This window comes from Pelmatolapia mariae, linkage group LG10_11, assembly GCF_036321145.2.
Source record: "Pelmatolapia mariae isolate MD_Pm_ZW linkage group LG10_11, Pm_UMD_F_2, whole genome shotgun sequence".
Classification (NCBI taxonomy): domain Eukaryota; kingdom Metazoa; phylum Chordata; class Actinopteri; order Cichliformes; family Cichlidae; genus Pelmatolapia; species Pelmatolapia mariae.
The window spans coordinates 56841047-56857099 of record NC_086236.1 but is presented as its reverse complement, the minus strand read 5'-3'; the positions used below and the strand labels follow the sequence as shown (position 1 = coordinate 56857099).

General features: G+C 42.4%; 1 protein-coding gene across 2 annotated transcripts; it reads left to right on the top strand.

Annotated features, from left to right (window-relative positions):
* Nucleotides 1–797: 797 nt before the first annotated feature.
* On the top strand, nt 798–15934 carry LOC134637594 (ATP-dependent translocase ABCB1-like). Of its 2 annotated transcripts, none has more exons than XM_063488046.1 (28): nt 798–955; nt 1641–1708; nt 1913–1997; nt 2391–2523; nt 2628–2664; nt 2765–2956; nt 3179–3350; nt 3440–3564; nt 3715–3886; nt 4014–4127; nt 5213–5323; nt 5414–5539; nt 5877–6080; nt 6163–6333; nt 6632–6793; nt 6885–7058; nt 7565–7711; nt 7799–7903; nt 8159–8236; nt 8390–8473; nt 8551–8754; nt 8859–8959; nt 9044–9184; nt 10648–10804; nt 10890–11087; nt 11656–11862; nt 14038–14184; nt 14488–15934. In XM_063488046.1, exons 2-28 carry the CDS (start codon nt 1650–1652, stop codon nt 14692–14694), a joined length of 3813 nt encoding a protein of 1270 aa, XP_063344116.1. In that variant the 5' UTR covers nt 798–955; nt 1641–1649; the 3' UTR covers nt 14695–15934. The 2 variants fall into 2 exon arrangements, with proteins under 2 accessions (XP_063344116.1, XP_063344115.1); XM_063488045.1 differs by having other exon boundaries at nt 798–959.
* The last annotated feature ends 119 nt before the right edge of the window (nt 15935–16053 follow it).

Sequence of the window (16053 nt, the reverse complement as noted above, 5' to 3'; positions counted from 1 at the left end):
GTGGGGATTGTTGTTTTGTGGTTATCTGTAAAATAATAAGAATGCTATGTATGATAATTGGAAAACTACAAATAAAGTGTTAAAAAAACAAACTCCAGTCCCCTTTGTTCTAGACATCCCCATACCTCCACAGGTACGTCATTTGGACAAACCACTCTTCATCCTCTTCATAACTGCCCTCACTTCCTCCTTACTAATAGATAGATACTTTAGAATAGGATACCGTTTATTGTAAATATACACATGTACAATGAGATTCAGAGTTATTGATCCCACAAGGGAAATTGTAATCCTCTGACTTCCTGATCACTAACTTTCCTCCCCTCTCTCATTTTCTTCAATTATCAAACAAGGCCACCACTCAATCATTGCTCAGTCACTCCTTTTAAAGAAATACCACATCTTATCGCAGCATCTCATCTTATCTTATATAAAAAGAAACTTTGGTCTGTCCTAAAAGACAAAATAACGTTAAAATAAACAAAAATAAAAAAAAGATTAAGATCACAGCAAAGTGGAGTAAAATCACTGCCCTTCTTACAGCCTTCATGGTCTGTTTGTACACTAACTTGGAAAAAATAAAAATACAATAAAACAAAGTATTTATCGCGGTATTTACCACAAACTTCAGCACCTGAAGCCACGCCCCCTCACAGCTCCTGACAGACAGCGGTCAATAATTGGCTGTTCTCCAAACATGGTGGGACACGCTCCGACCGTCCGGCCTTTAAAAAGAAAGAGCAGCCCAGAAGGAGACGTTCAGAAGTCATTTCTCTGATCAGGGGATAACACTTCAGTTCTCCCATCGACTTAGACGTCCTAAAACCACGTGAGGAGGAGAGAGCGTGAGGCAGAAGGAGGAGGAAGAGGAAAAGTGTGCGCGAGTTTGTGCGCGTGCGTGTGGTCGACATCTCTGTCTGCAGAGAGCAGGGAGGAACAGCAGCGGGGAAAAACTGTGGGTCCGTACTCTTTTCTACACATTTTATTTCGCTTTTATTTGACTGTGAGCCACGACGATGGTTGAACCACGTCAGAGACAGAGGCGGTGACGGTGCTGGAAATAAACCGCAGTCTGAGCTTCTGCGGTTTCATTTTGGGTAAAAATGTTGAAATCCGGAAAAACCCGAAGCTGTATAAAACTGTCGGTGTCTAAAAACGTATTAACTCGTTTAACATGTGATTTATTTATTTTTTAAATGGAAAAATTAAATGGGTTTTTTTTCAAGGTCTTAGCTCTTTACACTGTTGCCATTTTCAAAGCTGTTTGAAAGGAAATGTAAAACAAATTTAAAATGAGATATACTTTTATATCGATAAGTGAATGGTTTATACTTTTACCACAATGCTCTACTTGTACTTTAAGCAACTTCCTTAAAGCAAATTATATCATTTCAATATTTAAAGAAGACTAACTGATAGACTAACTGGTGTTAAGGGGGGCATTTTTTTCCTTCCAAATCCATCCAACAGGCAGAACATCTGCACCCTGGTTTTCACGGACTTACTGTACCTTTACTTTTTCCACCCCTCAAATTCCTCCTAATTTCAGTTTTGTAAAGGCTTAACTTCGCAGACTGTGTTTTATTGCAGGTATTCCAAAGGGCAAAGGCATGTTTATGGGATGGCTTTTATTTTGACAGGACCCAGCCATGGAGAGGGAGCAGATGGAAATGTCCGCAGCCAAACCCCAACAAAATGGAAATACAGGGTAAAAAAAAAAATTCCTGAAATCACCTTTCTACTGATTACGTGACAGTTTGACATGAGTCAAACTCCTGAAGTAGTTCCCTTTTTTTTTTTTTTTTTTTTTTTTTTTTTTTTTAAATCTGTGCTTGAACTTTTAAGGGATTTTAAGCTTTGATATGGAAAACTTGGGACATATTTGACATCATGCTATTTATGAATTCTCCAGGGAGACTGAAAAAGATGACTCAAAGAAAGGGAAGAAGAAAAAGGAGAAGCCTCCTAAGATGCCCATGGTTAGCCCCATCAAAGTGGTAGGTTCATCTTCATACTAATCACCTGCTGCCAGAAAAAAACAGGTTATACACTTATTTTTCTCCAAGGCTCATTTTATTTTTTATTTTCTGGTGTGCAAATTATTTTTCTTTATTGGAGTGTGCGTGTGTGCATGTGAAGACAAACTGGGAGCAGTAGTGTTTTAAGTTGGTTTGACTGTTTATAGTTATCTTGTAAGACTGTAAATTCTTACAAGCATAACAGCGAGGTGTGTGTGCTGAACGGGGAAGTCGGGAGAGGATGGGAGTGAGGCACATCCTCCCGTTGTTTCAGTGAACTCCACCAGACTCCTGCAGTGAGGAGATGAAAGCTGCTTTGAGTTGAACTTTTTCCCACTCAAATTTTTATTATTTTTTTTCTTCTGTGTGCAGTTTAGGTTTGCAGACCGCTGGGATGTCTTAATGATTATAGCTGGGACGGTGATGTCAATGGCAAACGGCTTAGTGCTTCCACTCATGTGCATTGTCTTCGGCGACATGACGGACAGCTTCATAACGGCAGGCAGTGAGTTTCAGATGCAGGCGTGTGTGCACACAGGTAGCTCGGCAATAATCATTAAGGGGTAAAATGCCTCTTAACACTTTTGTTCTTCCTTCCTGTGTCCTCAGATTCCACAAACAGCACCTTAGAAGAGGAAATGACTGGGTAAGACATCACAGCCTGACACCTCATAGCTGCCTCATCAGGCGGAGAGACTGACTGAAGCAGATTTATCAGAACGTATCTGTCACTTGTCCTCTCCCAGGCATGCCATATACTTCTCCATCATGGGAGCTGGGGTGCTGGTTGCAGCCTACCTACAGGTGGCCCTCTGGACCCTGGCAGCCGGTCGGCAGGTCAAACGCATCCGCATCCTGTTTTTCCACCAAATCATGCGGCAAGATATTGGCTGGTTTGATGTCAATGAGACGGGAGAGCTCAACACGCGTCTCACAGAGTGGGTAACAGATGAGAAGTGTGTGATTTTTAAAGGTCCCACAGTGCTGTGTGTAAATTAAACATGCTAGAAGTATATTCAGCAGCTATGCAGATCTCTAACTTTCTGAAACTGAAGGACGCTTTGAATAAATTGCATTATGGAGATGAGTGTGTCTGTCACTTGTATTTCACAGTATCTGACTTTTCAAAACTGGAGCTTGATGTTTATGTGCATGTGCAGTGACGTCTATAAGATCCAAGAAGGTATCGGTGACAAGGTGGGGATGCTGATCCAGGGTTTCACCAGCTTTGTTGTGTCTTTTATCATCGGCTTGAGCAAAGGCTGGAAGCTCACTCTGGTCATCCTGGCTGTGAGCCCCGTGCTTGGCGTTTCTGCTGCTCTTTTCAGTATGGTAAGCTGCTGCAGAAATTTATCCCTGTGTTTCTGATGCTTAAAACACCCTGGGCTCTGTATGCATCACCACCTTTTGTCTGTGTACAGGTGCTCACATCGTTCACCAGTAAAGAGCAGACTGCATATGCTCAAGCCGGTGCTGTAGCCGAGGAGGTGATCTCTTCAATCAGGACTGTGTTTGCCTTCAGTGGTCAAGAGAAGGAGATTGAGAGGTGTCATGTCTTTAACTGTTATCAACAGCCTCAAATGGCATTATTTGTGCAGATGTGGTCAGCCTTGGCAAAAATCCACTGTTTGTGGATTTTAAAAATGTATTTTATACTATATTTGCCCCTAACTGTGCTCTTTGTGTTGCACTCTAGATATCATAAGAACCTAGAGGATGCTAAGAGGATGGGAATAAAGAAGGCGATCTCTGCTAACATTTCCATGGGTGTTACCTTCCTCTTTATTTACCTGTCCTATGCTCTGGCCTTCTGGTATGGCAGTACACTCATCCTAGGTGGAGAGTACACGATTGGAATCGTACTCACTGTGAGTAGATTTGTCACCTGTTAGTTTGTACAATGAACATGCACGTGACTTAGAGGTTTTTACTGTGGCTAACACCAGTGCACTCTTTTTTTTTTTTTTTTTTCTTTTTTTTTTTTAAATCTTAAAGGTCTTCTTTTCTGTGCTCATTGGCGCTTTCTCACTGGGACAGACCTCTCCCAACATCCAGACCTTTGCGAGTGCTCGGGGAGCTGCGTATAAAGTGTACAACATCATTGATCACGTAAGAAATGCATCTTTCATTCAACGCTTCCCTTTTTCTTTTTTCACCCATTCGTGTTGTCGCCCTGTTGTCACTTTGTATTACCAAACATGCTGCTTTACGGTGGCGCTCCGGTGAGCTGCTTTGATGCTGCCAGCAACCTGGAGCTGGATTTTGCTGTAATTGGAGCGCCTGCTGTTTGAAGACACCGCAGGTCATTCAGTTGACGTTGCACAGCTGTGACTCTTGTAAATTTCTTCCACTCGCTGAATCAGACTCATTTCCAAAAAGTAATTAAAACTCGAGTATGATCATGAGTTTTGCAGACACTGTGAAGATGGCGGATAGTGTTTTGTGAAATGAGCTTTAGTAGAATTTAAAAGGGGCTCCTATGGCCACAAACGCTTGGAGCATAACCAGTCTGTTTAACTGAGCTACTTGAAGGATGGCTTGCAGGGTCAACTCCTGCCTGTTGCTATTCTGGGACGGGGCTTTGTTTAGCTTGTGCTGCACGTGTTTGTCTCTGTGTATGACTACAGACTCATGCTAGTTTAGAAATGCAGATAAAGGATGGCCCCATCTGAAAAGTTGCAGGCTGAGCAGCACTTTTGTTTGCATACAAACAGAAATGCACACAACCTCAAGCAAAACAAATGGGATCTTCTACGAAACTTATTCCTTGCTCCAGACTTGAAGGGGAGGATATTAAGCCTTTGAAAGTCACTTCTGTTTTACCTGTTTTCACACTGAAATCATTTCTTGTATTGTGGCTACTTCTTATTCTTATGTTCAAGGGTGACGTGCTAATGGATGAGGCTTCCAGGTGAGACATAAGTGTCAAATTCTGCCTAAACAGAGTTCAGCTTTTGTAAGCTGCAAGGCAAAGGGGAGAATAACAGAGCTGTGCAACAGGAGATGCAGTGAAAACGCAAAGCGCTGTGAAAATAAACATTGTGCTTTCTAAACACACTCATCTGAAACTGAAGGGCTAACAGCATTTCCTCCCATTGTTTCTTTGAGGTTATGAAAAGAATAAGCCCTGTTCTGCTGTATTAGTTTGGCCTCTTAGAAGTGAAATCTGCAGTATTTGATTCTCTTCTCGACAGGTGCCCAGTATCGACAGCTATTCAGAGGCTGGCTACAAACCTGAATCCATCAAAGGAGACATCGAGTTCAAGAACGTCCACTTCAGCTACCCCTCCAGGGCCGATATCAAAGTGTGTTCTCATAGCCGCTGTATACTCAACTTTAAAATGCTAAAATAGCATGCAGACATTTTTATATCCCCAAACTCATGTTGTCTGTAGGTGTTAAATGGCCTGAACTTGACTGTGAAGAGGGGGCAGACCTTTGCCTTGGTGGGAAGCAGTGGCTGTGGTAAAAGTACCACAATCCAGCTGCTGCAGCGGTTCTACGATCCTCAGGAAGGAAACGTAAGTGGAACCTCAAGTACTTTGAAGTGCGAGATGTACAAATCAGATCAGTCCTGTGCAGACTTAACTGTTCAGAAATCAAACCTTTATATTTATTGTCTTTTTTAATTTTAACAACTTAAAGCCTAAAGTAGATGGGTGGATTTATTTTAAAGAACTTTTTTTATTTTGGACACTCGTTATGAAAATTGAGTCTGTTTGCTTAAATACAGTAAATTTGTTTGTGTGGAATTTATTTTTTTTGTTAAATTGCTTCTGTGTATAAAGGGCTCTGCATAAACCAGTAAATGGAAACAGTGAATCTACACACAAAACTCTGTCGTGTGTGTGCATGTAGGTGTTTGTTGACGGTCACGATCTTCGTTCTCTTAACGTCCGACACCTGAGGGAGATGATCGGGGTGGTGAGCCAGGAGCCCATCCTCTTCGCCACCACCATCACCGAGAACATCCGATATGGCCGAACCGATGTGACCCAGGAGGAGATCGAACAAGCTGCTAAGGAAGCAAACGCTTATGACTTCATTATGAAGCTACCCGATGTAGGGCAACACTTACAATCCCTCTGTCCCTGTAAATGATTGATCACCACTTGCTAATCATTGGACTCTCTGTGTTGAGCAGAAGTTTGAGACTCTGGTGGGAGATCGGGGGACTCAGATGAGCGGAGGACAAAAGCAGAGGATCGCCATCGCCCGAGCTTTAGTCCGCAACCCCAAAATCCTCCTGTTGGATGAAGCCACATCTGCGCTCGATGCTGAGAGTGAGACCATCGTGCAGGCGGCGCTTGATAAGGTACGGTTCAACGGTTACTTTATTCTCGTTTCAAGGCCACTGTAAAAAAAAAAAAAAAATAATAATAATAATAATTAATAAAGACACAGCCGAAATATTAACTCATGACCAGAGGGGCAATCCGCTCAATCTGACCTGATTTTCTTGTATAAATGTCTCCCGCATGGATGGTGGATTTGAGCCATGGTACCCATAAACCTATCCTCCTGCAATAATTTAACAGTTTATGTTAAATGCTTGAGAGCAGCATGCTAGTAACATTTAACTCTGTGTAACACACAAACTCGCTCGTGTGCAGGTCCGGTTGGGTCGAACCACACTAATCGTGGCTCACCGCCTTTCAACAATCAGAAACGCTGATGTTATTGCCGGCTTCAAAGATGGCAAGGTTGTAGAGGTGGGAACTCACAGCGAGCTGATGGAAGGAAAGGGAGTCTACCAAACACTGGTCTCCATGCAGGTAATTTTTGCACACAGGCAGTTTTAGCAGATGGGAACTTTCACAGCACCCAGTCTTTGTTTGTTTTGCATTTGTGGTTTTCCTCCTGAAGACGTTTCAGAAAAATGCGGAGGAGGAGCATGAGCCGTCTGCAGATGAGAGAAGCCCAGGAATCAGGTCGTTGTCTGAGTCTTCTCTCTTCAAGAGGAAGAGCACAAAAGGCGCATCCTTTAAAACTTCAGGAGACAAAGAGGAAAAGGAAAAGTTGACTGGTGATAACTTGGAGGTGAGCAAACACCTAAATCCTTCTATCAATAAAGGCATGTGAAGTAAATATGATTCTTAGTCTAAGATGTTGTTTAATTTTAATTTTTTTTTTAATATATTACTATTTTCACTTGGATGAGTGTTCACACCTCTTACTTTTTATGGCAAGTAATAATTGAATTATACAGTACTATTTATTTTAAAACTTGGGGCTGCAATTTATTCTCTTAGGCAGTTTCTTTAAGTAGTCTTCAGGAAATGTTCTCCAGGCTTCTTGAAGGACATTCAAAACTCTTCTTTGGATGTTTGCTGCCTTTTGTTCTGTTAAGATGATCCCACACTGATTCAATAATGTTGGTTTGGGCTCCCTAGACTGATGATGATCTATTGCATGTTTCTATCAACTATGCTTTTACTGCATTAGCAATGTGTTTGGGATCATTTTCATGCTGAGAATCTACTTATACACACCATTCATTCATCACTTGAGTTGGAAGCCTTTTTAATCTTTCCTCCTGTCTGCAGGATGAAGACGTTCCCCCTGTGTCGTTCCTCAAAGTGATGGCTCTGAACACTTCAGAGCTGCCATACATTCTGTTGGGGACCTTTTGTGCCATCATCAATGGTGCAATGCAGCCTGCGTTTGCTGTCGTCTTCTCAAAGATCATCAATGTAGGTTACTCTTGATAACATGTTCATGTTGAATGGAGGGTTTTTTTCAGGAACTGTAGAAAGCTTCATCTTTTTATCTCCCCTCAGGTGTTTATAGAACCGGACCAAGACATTGTCAGACAAAGATCAGTTTTCTTTTCCCTCATGTTTGCTGCTATTGGAGCGGTTTCCTTTGTCACCATGTTTCTACAGGTATGCAAACACGCACACGCACACGGTTGATGGAAGAGGGTTTGTGGTAAACCTTGTAAACTCTGGTATATCCTGCTAGTAAGTAATGTAAATAAAAAGGTTAAAAGTGAAAGGGAAATGGTCACACAGGTCCCTGTCAAACTTTAGGAGAGTGCACACAAGTTTAAAGGATGCTGGTGTTGCAGCATAAACACATGCGGATGATGTGACACGTGTGCTAATTTCATGGGGGGGTTGTTGTTTTTTTTTAAACAGGGTTTCTGTTTTGGTAAATCTGGAGAGGTCCTCACCTTGAAGCTGAGACTGAGGGCCTTTAAGTCCATGATGAGGCAGGTATGTAAGTGACAAAGTCAAATGAGAGAGCAGGGAGGATGTTGTTGAAAAAAATTTTTTTTCTTGGTGGCTAATGTGACCCAATTATCTACATGGCAGCCATAATGAAAGCTGGTCAGGTCCTTCAGTGCTTCTTTCAAATCTCCTTTGCAGGATCTGGGCTGGTTTGACCAACCCAAAAACAGTGTTGGTGCGCTCACTACGAGACTGGCCACAGATGCAGCCCAAGTGCAGGGGGTAAGCTTCAACAACAGCCCAACAGCTGACCAAAGGTTGCCAAAGGCTCACACTAAAGTGTCAAATCATCCATTTAGGCCGCAGGCGTGCGTATGGCCACGCTCGCTCAGAACTTTGCCAACATGGGCACCGGTTTGATCTTGGGTTTTGTGTACGGCTGGGAGCTGACTCTGCTGCTCCTGTCTCTGGTGCCCATCATTGCAGTGGCTGGAGCCATTGAGATGAAGATGCTCGCCGGACACGCTGCTGAAGACAAGAAGGAGCTGGAGAAGGCTGGAAAGGTGAGGATTGGGTGCGAGATGTGCCAGAGTGAAAGTAAAAATTCCTCATGGCTCAGTCTGTTAAAACTCTGAAGTCATGAGATATTTGCATTGCGTCTCTGCAGATTGCCACAGAGGCCATCGAGAACATCCGCACCGTGGTCTGCCTCACAAGAGAGGAAAAGTTTGAAGCTTTGTATCAGGAGAACCTCGACGTGCCCTACAAGTGCGATAATTTGTACCACAGGGACCTGATTGCTCAATTATATGCTCTTTAAGTTCTGATGCCACGTCTCTCATGTTTTTACAGAAACTCAAAGAAAATGGCACACATCTATGGCCTCACCTTCTCCTTTTCCCAGGCGATGATCTATTTCGCTTATGCAGCCTGTTTCCGTTTTGGTGCTTGGCTCGTTATAGCGGGAAGGATGAGTGTCGAAGGTGTCTTCCTGTGAGTGAACTGAGACATTGGCTTGTATCTTGATGAGGAGATTAACAGGCAGACCTGACAGTTTGCATGGCGGGTAACATCCAAACAAAGCATTTCTGATGGACAGAACCTGTTCATGTGGCTGTTAATCATTACCTTAGTCAGAACCACATGAAGAGCCTCAGCTTGGAGGGTTGGGGTGGCTTTCAAATGTACACTGTGACAGATACTTGTGGTGATACATCAGACCCTCTTTGCTGGGAGGAGCCACTGCTTTCATTTATATTGTGTTGCATAAACTGGGAAGTCCAAAGTTCATGGCAAACCGAAGCCTCAGAGTCCATAAAAGAAGAAAATATTAACTCTTTAGCTCTTAATGAACACTATACACCCAACTGAGGCTGCCTTGCTTTGAAGTAAGGAAGACGAAGCGCTAGCATCTTTAAAATATCAGTTTGGATACTAGTTTATAGGAAATTTTAGGCACATGCCCCCTTCCTGATTTCTTGGGGGGGGGGGGGGGGGGGGGGGTTGTTTTTGTAAATGTTTCAGTGATGTTGAAGGCATTTTAACACACCTAGACCTTCATTTATTGTATTTACAGTTGTGGACAAAAGTTCACATCCACTCATCGTGGGCATGAGTATAATTTTGAGCTTCTATTGATTTAATGTCTCTGAGCTTTTTCCCACTCCCTGGGATGGAATGATTGTACAGCATTACTGTAGTAAAGTGAATTTTGTATCCACACAGGCTCCAATATATACAAACAACCCCACTAATGTTTGGTTAAATGTGCCTTAGAAAGTTGCACTTCAACCAGACCCCTTTGGTAACCATAAACAAGTGAGGTTTGAAAGCCTCACCTTTACGCTTCCAAAGTTTTGTCGTGGTGGGTAAACGGCTCAATCTTCTCTCGTCTGACCAGAAAACTTCTCTCCAGGAGACATTTGCTTGTCCACATGGGCGTCTTGCCATTTTCAGTCGAGCTCAAAGGTATTGACATTTGAGCACAGGCTTTGGCACCCTCTCAGTCAATAGTGATGTAAAACAGATCTAACTGTGGACAGTGATGCTGGTGTTCCAGCAGTTTCCAGTTCATGGCAGGCTTCAGACTTTGTGGTTCCTGGGTTGTTCTTGAACACCTTAACCAGCTCCCTCTCATCTCAGACTAATGGTTTGGGTCTTCTTCCAGTTCTTGGCAAAGTGGTGACGCAACATTAAAGGCCACAAAATTACCATTAAATTCATGCCCACAATGAGTAAATGCAAACTTCTGACTACAGCTGTTGTAGGCATAAACTTGTCAGTCGGTTCATCATGATCGGCGGGACCGAACAGCGCAAACTCATCTTTAAGATTATCAGTAATTACAAACATGCTGGGCACACAGATGTCGTAGGTTTGTGTTAGCTTAGCCTTATGTAATCCTGTTTCACACCCCACTGACAGCGAAGCTAATGTGTTTAACTTTCCTCTCCCAGTGTGATTTCAGCCGTTCTGTTTGGTGCCATGGCCGTCGGTCAAGTCAACTCCTTCGCTCCAAACTACGCCAAGGCCAAACTGTCTGCTGCCCACATCATGATGCTGTTAAACAAGAAGCCTGCCATTGATAATCTGTCAAAGGACGGAGACTGTCCGGTACATGACGCAAAGCCCCGCGCACCAAACACAGCTTTAGAAAAGTGATATTTTACCACATAGCTAACTCTTTCTCTTCTTCCAGGACCAATTTGATGGTAATGTGACCTTTGAGAGGGTCAAGTTTAATTATCCTTCACGTCCTGATGTACCCATCCTGCAAGGGCTGAATCTGAGTGTGAAGAAGGGAGAGACTCTGGCCTTGGTGGGAAGCAGCGGCTGTGGGAAGAGCACCACCATCCAGCTGCTGGAGAGGTTCTATGACCCACTGGATGGGAAAGTGGTGAGAAAACAACTGCACGCCCACGCTCTGTGCACTGCCTCACACTGATGCCTCTTCACCCACTGACAGTTGGGTAATGATTAGCTGGCCAGTGCTTTCCAGTACTCTGCTGTTATGAAGTCCATGTAACAGGTGCTCTTATCTGGATTACTGCATAAACATTTATCTGGTTGAGAGGGAAATGAATACTGTGCCTGTTGTCTCGTGTGCTGTTGTCACATGGCGTTTTTGAACATCATGTGCACCATTGCAGGTTTTCTAGTACGTTTGTTTGTCACTTAAAAAAAAAAAAAACAAAAACAAAAATCTCTGGCCAAATAACTCATTAACTGAATTTCTGCATCGATTCAGAATTGATGTAAAACCAATGATCAGAGTTAACTTTAAGTAAGAAGTGACACGTTCTTCAGCTAAACAAGCTTTTAGCCATTAACAAATCAGACATTTCCTTCAGGGCTTGGTGATTAAAACGATGTTGCAAATATCAAATGAATGCTCGGTCCAGGTGGCAAAAAAGACACAAGCATGCACCACTGCCTGAGCCTATTTGTGCTACTCTCTCCTTCAGGTGTTGGACAAATCTGATGCCAAAAACTTGAACATTCACTGGTTGAGGTCCCAGATAGGCATCGTCTCCCAGGAGCCCGTGCTGTTCGACTGCTCTTTGGCTGAAAACATTGCCTATGGAGACAACAGCCGCAAAGTCAGCATGGACGAGATAGAGGCAGCGGCCAAAGCAGCCAACATTCACAACTTCATAGAGGGTTTGCCACTGGTAATGTCATTACTGTTTTATAGAGCATTCCATGTAAAGATAAGGGTCAAATCCAGTGTCAGTAAAACAGACTGGGTGGATAAAGAGGTGGTCAAAAAAAGCAGAGTCAGGATTACAGAAAGAAAGGAGGCTGAAACACTGAATCTAACCAAAGGTGGAATCTGATGTCAGCTATGTTTTTAATGCTTCACCAATCTGCCTAGAGCTGCCTCTGCCCAGCTACCACAGGGTTTTACTGTGAGGGAAGTTCAATACAGCCAGGATGTCTTTGTGTTGCCCTCAAAACCTAAAGCCTTAGAGCGAGTCTCAACTTTATGCCGTTTCTGATTCAGGCTGTGCACACTGACACTTGATGGCTGCTATAAAATGATCCCTATGAGTGTCACCTACTGCAGAGATTTTTATCATATCACATGATGATGATGAAATGATGATAAACCTCTAAAGAAGATTAAAAAAATGTAACCGTAAGAGGCAACACTGCTGCAGATAAGATAATAAATGACTACAAGAAATCCTTAATTGATGATTTATTGCCTAGAGAGCTAACTATACACTTCAAGTTTGTTTTTTGTTGTTTTATGCTCTCTCAGCACTGCTGGTTTTTGATGTGATGGTTTCACATTAGAAACAAACGAAGATCAATTTAACTTTGAAATTTCTTCGATACAGTGTTTAAGGCTCGTCGTCCAGATCGCTCAGATGGCATTTCTTTTGCTTTTTACGTCCTTTAAAATGTTGAATTTGCTGCTTGTATTTGACAAGCAGTTAACTGGTCAGTGCTGAGACTTTAAAGTGCTCTGATCAGGAGGCAGACTGAAACTTGATAGTAATGTGGTGGTTTCAAAGCATTTTGCTGATGAACTGTAGACTAGATGCTGGTCTGTGGCTTATGAGGGTTCTGGGATCTTGCCACTAATTTAAAATCTTCAAACATTAGTTTAAAAGTATAAAGCACTAACCAAAAAGCACTATACGAACTGTTGTGGTTGCTGTCAGTATCGAGTCATCTTTGAGTAATTCTTTCAGCCCTGTATTGTATTATTGTAGGGTCTTTACCTTACAGTATAAAGAGCTTTGAGGCAACTGTTGTTATTTGGCATTGAATACAGCTCCATCCTTTTGTAAGCCTTTCTGTTTCTGATCAACTACATTAACCCCCAAGATGGACGAGGTTGGGTTTATAACATTTATTCCACTCTCGTGGACCTGAAATATTTTGTCATGATAAAGCTGTAGATGAAAGGTTGGTGTGATTGCCCCCAGGTTTCTTTAAGATGTTGTAAAGATAAGGCTTCATAGGTCAGATGGAGATGCTGTAAAGGGGACCATTAGTCAGCTAAAATGAAAAATTGTGAAATGCTGTGTGAAAGTAATTACAGCAACAATGCAAGTCTCCTGAAGAGGCCTTTGTGAAAAACCTTTGATCAGTGTTTTTACTGCTGTGATAAACAAACTTGGTGGTGCTTTATTTTTCCACCTGCAGGTTCAAAAGCATAACTGGGATGGAAATGGCAGCTCAGACAGAACACAATTGGTGTAGCAAGGTGGATCCTGTGGAGGTTGGGTGTAAAGGGTTTATTGCTAAATCTACAACTAGGCTCATACAGAGAGTGGGGGGGGTGAGGGCAGGCCTTTCAACAAGCAGTCAAGTCACTCTGAGGGTGCTGAACGAAGCAGCAGCTGGTTGTGGATCAAGAGACAGGAGTACAGCTAGGCTGGGACATTGAGGGGTAATAGCAGAAGGGGGCACATTAGTTGTCATGGGCATAAAATCAATGTAACACTGAGGACAGTGACCACCCGACAATCCCAGTGAAGTGGTTTACCTCCTCTCCCATTCAAGACGCCAGAGGAATCTGTACTGATTACTGGAGGGCTTGTATCATTAAGCCTTATAATCAGTCAACAAATTTGAATGGTAATCGTGCAGGAGGCCAGGTGAAGATGAATGTGTTATTGTGCATGTGAAAATGATTTCCTGCCAGCATTTTAATAACTTGGCAATAAATGTAGCAATTATTATTAAACCTCAAAGTACACTTTTTAAGAAATTTGTCAGCTGTGAGGAGTGATTGGATCCATGCTTTGTATTGTTTTGACCATCTATAGTAACACAACTATGCCCTCTCATTGTTTTGTTTTTGTTTGTCTTTTTTTTTTTTCCATGAGCAGAAATATGACACGCAGGCAGGTGATAAGGGGACGCAGTTGTCAGGTGGTCAGAAGCAGCGAATAGCCATAGCCCGAGCCATCCTCCGCAACCCCAAACTGCTGCTGCTGGATGAGGCCACTTCTGCACTGGACACTGAGAGCGAGAAGGTGAGCACATCTTTCCATTTTCACCTGTAATGCTTGTCAGGGAGATTAAGTAAATGGTGAGTAAAGTCACCAGCTCATACAAATGACTGCTGCAGCTAAAATCCACACACAAGAAAATGGGAACAAACTCAGACTGGGGGGGAAATGTTGGGCTGAGAGAGTTCACATTAAACTTGATGATAGGAGGAATACAGGAAAGTAGCCATGTTGATAAAGATGACAGCTCTGGTTTAAATTGAAACCATCTTCAGTGCTGAAAACATTCATTGTAGGAGCTCGTATAAGGCCATGCTCTCTCTGTAGGTGGTGCAGGAGGCTCTGGACCAGGCCAGCAAGGGCAGGACGTGCATCGTCGTGGCCCACCGTCTGTCCACCATCCAGAACGCAGACCGCATTGCTGTATTCCAGGGAGGAGTCGTGGTGGAGCAGGGGACGCATCAGCAGCTGCTGGCAAAGAAGGGGGTCTACCACATGCTTGTCAACAGACAGATGGGACACGGTGACAAATAACCCGTAGTGTCCATAATCTTGAGAATTCTGGATTAAACACTGGTGCCTTAGATCATCACTCCTCCCATGCAGATTTAGACAGTGGCTCCTGTGGCTTAAACCTAAATGTATAAAGTCTGAATTCTGATTGGCTGTCACTTGTGACTGTCCTTCCCACAAGAGATTTTTGACATGTGTGGGGTGCAGGTGTAAATGGTAAAACTGATTTGTTTGTTTTGTGCGTACTCACTGTTGGTGGATACAAGTTGATTAATGTGTGCTTTTCCTGCTTGGCTAAGTGGCAGATTTGGCTTTTAAAGAGCCTTTTTGTGCAAGTAGGAAAAGTGACCTTTGAGGTAGATATTTTTACTTGTAGGGAAAACACTGGAATTAAAAATGGCTGCATTTTTCTCTTTTTAAACAGGCTAAACAAGTAAATGCAATGACCAGTCCTCTTTGTTCATTTGTCTATGGACTGTGGTTTTATGCCTCTGACGATGGGATCATCACTATCTGAATATTTTTGGGTAGAATCTTTAATATTTATACTGTAAGTTATGACTCAGTTCAGCGTCTTGGATTGAGTTGGAGGACCAAAATGCCTGAGCAGTTAAAGCCTGGGAAATGCTGCACAAATGTTAATTTTCATTTGCAAAGTTTCTGTGGAATTCACTTAAAATGTAATTTTGTTTCTATTTTTTAGAGGATGTGCTGCTTTGTAACTGTTAATGTTTTATATTCAAATGAAGGTTAAAGCAAGTGTGGACATCTTCGAACTTTATTCTCAGAAAATTTGACTAAAAAATTGACTACAGCTTCCCTCAAAGTGGTACAATCACAGTGAAATTTCACCTTATCAAAGCAATAATCACGTTGGTGTGAGGCTCCAAATGTAGAAAGTGTTTCAACAGATTTTTATGTCAGCCACTCTTTGAAACCCAAAGTAAACACCGTCACCAACATTTGGACTAGGGCTGCCACAAACGATTATTTTGATAGTCGACTAGTCACCGATTATTTTTGCGATTAGTCGACTAATCAGATCATGCATCCATTGAACGTAAAATGTACAGCTTATTGCACCAGCAGCATCTGCTCTTATATAACTATCATTAGCTTACAGCTTTAAGTGTTTAAGGTATGTGCTAACTAAAAATAAAAACAAGATGATAGTTTATAAAATTTTAATGAAATTTGCAGATTGTTTCGGTGAAGTTTAATAAATTCCTTGCTATCTAAAATATAACGGGACATCGGAGTATATTCTCGAGCTCTGCTTGACGTTTATTCAGCTGTGTAAAAACTATAACTTTAATCTCAGCCAAACCGATTTACTCAGGAACAAATAAAACACTGAAAAAAGCCAAACAATAACATTTT